This window comes from Pinus tabuliformis, chromosome 1_2, assembly GCF_031772625.1.
Source record: "Pinus tabuliformis cultivar Carrire ecotype Pingquan chromosome 1_2, CPIR1, whole genome shotgun sequence".
Lineage (NCBI taxonomy): Eukaryota > Viridiplantae > Streptophyta > Pinopsida > Pinales > Pinaceae > Pinus > Pinus tabuliformis.
Window position 1 is genome coordinate 1,057,980,993 of NC_142298.1, and position 5,794 is coordinate 1,057,986,786.

The following is a 5,794-nucleotide window of genomic DNA, read 5'->3' on the forward strand; positions in this document are numbered from 1 at the left end:
ACATCTTCCCTTGGTGGATCTAGATTCACTGCAGGCCTTTGCGAGGTAGTGCCTTCAACACCCTTTTCTTGCAACTGCTCCGCCACCCGACCATCTTCTTTCATCTGCTCAAAAGTTGTTTCTAGCCCTTGCGGGTTAGTTTCAACAACAACATTATCCTCTAATGGCCCTGCGTAGATAGTATCAGCCATAATATCTCCAGTTTGTTCTTCGGTTGGCACTAGTTCATGTGTGGCATTGTCGATCACCAATCCCTCAATTTCCATAATTTCTTCACTAGTCAACGCTAGTTATTATGTAATAGTGTTGACGATGGTGCCTTTAACTTCCTCGACAAATTTTAAGATCAGGGGAGAGGATTTTTCCTTCACCAAGTGCCTAAGGGAATGAAACTTCCTTGCCCCTCTTGATAAAGATGCAATAAGCGGAGAGCGATTTATTATTATTATTATTATTCAATGTCCATTTTCTTAGTGCATGTTGCCTCAGGCCCTCCTTCCCTTGTGTTCACTGGCTAGTCTGTGGCCCTTTTTTCTTTTTCTGCTTGTGCTTCTTCCAATTTGTCCTCTTGCTCAATAGTCGACACTAGTTCTTGTGGAGCAATGTCGACTGTGGCCCCTATTCCTTCCAAGGGTTCCTTAATCACTCGAGCAAGTGATGTTGGTTCTTGTGTATCAACACCACTTGCAACTTCATCCAAAGGTTCTTCATTTTCTTGAATAGGTGATGTTGGTTCTTGTGTGTCAGCACCACCTGCAATTTCATCCAAGGGCAGCGATTCTCTCCTCAAATTGGCAGTCACTGTTGGTTCCTATGGAACAATGTTGACTACATTCTCTTCTATCTCCATTGCTTCTACTCCCATTGGGCCAACAGGTGATGCTGGTTCTTGTGGAGAAATGTCGTCTATGGCCTCTTCTATCTCCATTGCTTCTCCTCTTGTTGGGCCAGTAGGTGATGGTTGTTCTTGTGGAGCAGCGTCATCTGCGGCCTCTTCTTCTTCTACTATCAATTTTTCCTCATCCTGTTTTGCTGGCATCATAGTCGCAAGTTCTTCCTCTGCTAGCTCGGGGAATTGTGGCCAAGCCATAGAAGTTCGAGACATAGCATGTCTAACCAACCCATGATTTGTAATGACCGCTAATGCTTGTTGAGGCATACGAGCAGACTGCACCATTAGCTGAAGATTGTCCCATAGAAAATATGGCATATCTAAAGAATGAATCTGTGCATGCTGAAACTGAAGGCATGCAATAAGCTTGAAATGATACTTAAATAGTGTAGCAAATTGGCCTTCGCAAGTAATATACCACATGACAAAATATGCAACCTCGGACCATGGGTTGGCAAAGACTTTCAATCATACCCCCTACCCTTCTGGATTGTTGTTTCTCCAACCTGCAAGAACAATTATGGGAACTCTGGCAAAGGAGATTTCCGAGAAAATCGTTTCTTCCCTCCTTGCGGCAATCTGCTGACAGTCGAAATTACTTCCTCTGTGACAGAAATATCCAACCCACGAACTTTGAAATGATTTCCATCCAAGTTCAAGGAAAATTCGACTGTGATAGCTTCATTAAATCCCTGCAACCTCTCAAAATACACATGCCATCCTGCATCTAAAAAGACCTGCCATACGTTTGGATTGTGTCGAACCTGCACTGTGTTTTCTGGTTCGTGCCTAATGGCTTGCCCGCCCATTCTGTAGTTGCTTAGTAGCAACAATTGGAGTAATAACAAGACTGTTGAGGAGGAGTGTCAGCAGGTAAATTTGCAGTGACAAGGTTGTGGTGGCGACGGGGTGCAGTGATAGTGAAATCTGGGAAGATAATGGTGAAATATGGAAAAATCCATAGCAAATTATGGTAATAATGAGTGATAATTATGGTAATCATTTCACAACATTGGAAAGGACCATCCATTAACACAATCATACTTATTTCAAGTCCCGATGCATATAGATAATCGTGCGAAGTATGGTGGGGGTCGTGGAGTGTACACATTAGCACAAGGTTCAATGGTGATAACGACAAGTCATTACTACATTTTAATTATGGCATCTTTGTATTTATTATAATACCTCCCCCCAACTAAGGGATGACCATCCACGGTCATATCGAGTCATGTCAAATGAATTATCGATCAAATCCACAAAGTCGATTAGGGACGTACCTAGCGACTTACCTTAACAGAGTAACAGTAGTGGAGGAGTAACAACATTGGGAAGAGTAACAACACCCGAGGAGTAACAACACCACTTGAACACTTAGCTGAAATTGTCACGAACAGATTAACATCACCGAAGGAGTAACAACACTGGAGGAGTAACAACACCGGAGGAGTAACAACACCAAAGGAGTAGCAACACCAGTGAAGTACTTAGGCGAAATCATCACGAATAGAGTTGTTGGGTTGTGTTATATTCTTTCCACGACTAGCCCACGTAGTTAATCGGGGGGTTAGAGGCGGGGGGGCGGAGCCCCTAGTTTGTTGAGTTGATTGTGCAGTTAGGGGGGGGTCACAAGGGGGGCAGGTAGCCCCTCTCTACGGGGTCCAGGGTAGCGCCCCAGGGAATTTTTTTGGACCCTATATTAGGTTGGGTGGAGCTACCTATGGTTTTCGCACATGGTTTTGGACGCAATGGTTTTCGGTCCATGGTTTTGGACGCGATGGTTTTTGGTCAACGGTATTGGATGCTTCGACATGTATAAATATGTATTGTAACATTGAAAGGAACATAATGAAAAATCAATCTGGTAGTCCCGGTTTTGGGATCCAGGGGAAAATCTCTGTTTTATGTGTTATGCTCTCACATTGTTTATTTTCTATGTTTTAAAATTCATATGTAGGTCATTTCTATACGAGGTTAAAACCTACAAGAGTAACAACACCAATGAAGTACTTAGACGAAATCATCACAAACAAAGTAATGACACCAGTGAAGAACCTGCAAGAAAAAGAATGATAGAGTAGTAATATTTTATATTTTATTTATTTATTTTTATTTTAAATCAGAGGTGCAGAGGAAGAGTTCTCTGCACTGACAATTTCAAAACCAAAATGATCAAATAAATGTTTAATAAAGGAGTATTTAGAATATGGACAATAATACAGTCTGAGGCGATGTCCATTTACAAGAAAAGGAGTGTGTGCCTCATCAATTGTTATAAGTCTAACAATCCCGTTATCAAACACTATGTCAACTTCATATGGTCACATCCATCTAGAGAAGAGTTTTCCTTTAAAATCCTTGAACCGAGAATCATAGAGAAATTCCCAATCTCCTCTTTGAAACACCTTTTTCTTAATAAATCTGTCGTGCCATTTAGTTCGTTGTTGCTGAATTGTAGTAGTATTCTGGGCAACTACCAAACGAATTTCATCCAACTCATTTAATTGTTCCAATTGGTGTTTCTGGGCTTTTGAAAGATTCAAACCTACTTCAAGGGCTATCTTGAGAATCTTAATTTCGAAGTCCATCAGAAATAAAGGGGATTTCCCATAGACAAGCTTGTATGGTGAGAATCCTTTTGTGTTTCGCAATGTTGTTCTATATGCCCACAGTGCCTTAGGAAGTTTTTCAACCCAATTTCGACGATGGTTTACTACGATCTTTGTAAGAATATTTTCAAATACCTTGTTTGTACTCTCGACTTGACCATTCTCTTGAGGGTGATATGGAGATGTTACCCTACGCTTGATTCCATATTTATTCATAATTTATGCTATCAGATGTGATGTAAACTGTGCCCCTCCATCTGAAACTATCTCTCTAGGAGCTCCATACCGAGCAAAAATTTCTTCGAATAAAAAGTCCGAGACAACCTGTTCTGTTGATTTCACAACAGCCTTGGCCTCTACCCACTTTGTCCCATAATCCGTGCAAACCAGACTATGAAATTTCTGATGTGAAGGCAGATTGAATGGCCCAATGAAATAAATAGCCCATTTTTCAAAGGGCTCAAGAGCTAGTTGAGGATGTAACAACATCTCATCTGCTTGACCAGGCTAACCCATCCGTTGGAAACTATTGCACCCATGAACATATTTCCTTGCATCACGGAAAATAGAAGGCCAATAGTACCCCATTTGCAACACTTTATGACCTATCCGGTTATCTACAAAATGTCCCCCACAGGGTCCATCATGAGTAGTTTCTAGGACATCATAGATGTCATCCTCACTTATGCAACACCAAATTTGTTGGTTAGGTCATGTATAAAAGAGACATCCTTGTATGGTAGGCGTTTAGGCACTTTTCTTGTAGAAAGATAGTTAGCAATATCTGCATACCACGGAGTTTGAGTAGAAATTTCAAAGAGATGTTCATTTGGAAAACAATCCTCTACAAGTGTACCTTCATCACTAGTATCCATCCTAAACAGGAAATCTGCAACTACATTATCTTTCCTTGTCTTATCTACAATGGTAATATCAAATTCTTGAATTTATAACAACCATCTTGTAATACGACCAAGGGTTATCAGTTTATTCATCAGATACCTTATAGTTGTATGATCAGTGTGCATGAAAGTTGGATACACTGTAATGTAATGCTAGAACTTACTAATATCATAAATAACAACCAAGAACTCCTTCTGAGTTACTGTATAGTTTAGTTCAATAGGAGTCAAGTTCTTGCTAACATAATATATGGCATATGGTTTTTTATCCTCCTGTTGTCCCAAGACCGCCACTACTGTTGTTTAAGAAGCATCTGTAGAGATGTGAAATGGGAACTTCCAATTAGGACCACGTAATATCGGAGCTTTACAAACTAGTTCTTTGATTTCCTTAAAGACTGCTTCACATTCATATGTCCACACAAACTCTGCATCTTTTGGTAACAATTGAAAAAGTGAGAATGTTGTCTTAGTGTATTTTGTTTTTGTTTTTGTTGTTGTTTTTGCTTTTTTTGTTTTTGTTTTTGTCTTTGTGTTTTGTTTTTGTTTTTGTTTTTGTTTTTGTTTTTGTTTTTTTTTTTTTTTTTTTTGTTTTTTTTTGTTTTTGTTTTTTTTTATTTATAAAATTCCTATAATAACCAGCATAACCGATAAAGCTACGTACATATGTCGGTGTCTTAGGTGTAGGAAAATTCAATATTACCTCTACCTTAGCAGGATCAACCTGAATTCCTACAACTGAAAGCAAGTGTCCCAACACTATTCCTTCCTTCATCATCATATGGCATTTTATTGTACTAAGAGAAACATGTGTCTGCTTACATCTTTTAAGTACTACTTTCTCTAAGTTTTTTAGACCTTCTTCAAAAGAATCCCCATATGGGGTGAAGTCATCCATGTAGATTTCAACGCTATCATTGATTATATCAGAAAAAATGTTATGAAACCAGCGCAAGAAAATATAGAAAAGATAGATCAACGCCTTAGAATTCAGCCTCTTCGAGGGGGCAACCTCCTTTACATTACATAAATGAACAATTCTTGGATGATTCAAATGACAAAACCTCCTTTCTATATATAGGAGTCTAAGGAGTCACAATATAATCCAGCTGACCTAACAATAATAATATAAAGCCACAAAAATAACAATAGAGGGATTCTATGGGGCACAGTAATAACAATATGGGGGCAATAGGGGCACAACAATATTAATAAGGGGTATAACTACAATAGTAATGGGGTAATCACTAGTATTATAGGGACCCAACATGCCCCTCTCCTTCAAAAAAGTGTTGTCCTCAACGCTTGAGTAGTTCTGGATACTTCTGCATAAAATTCTCATCCTCCCATGTGGAATCTTCAGCGGATAAGTTCTTCCACTTGATAAGATA

General features: G+C 39.3%; 1 protein-coding gene across 1 annotated transcript; it reads right to left on the reverse strand.

Annotated features, from left to right (window-relative positions):
• Positions 1-3,213: 3,213 nt before the first annotated feature.
• LOC149209774 (uncharacterized) lies at positions 3,214-3,717 on the reverse strand. Its single transcript, XM_089398739.1, has one exon. It carries the CDS (start codon positions 3,715-3,717, stop codon positions 3,214-3,216), a length of 504 nt encoding a protein of 167 aa, XP_089254865.1.
• Between the last annotated feature and the right edge of the window lie 2,077 nt (positions 3,718-5,794).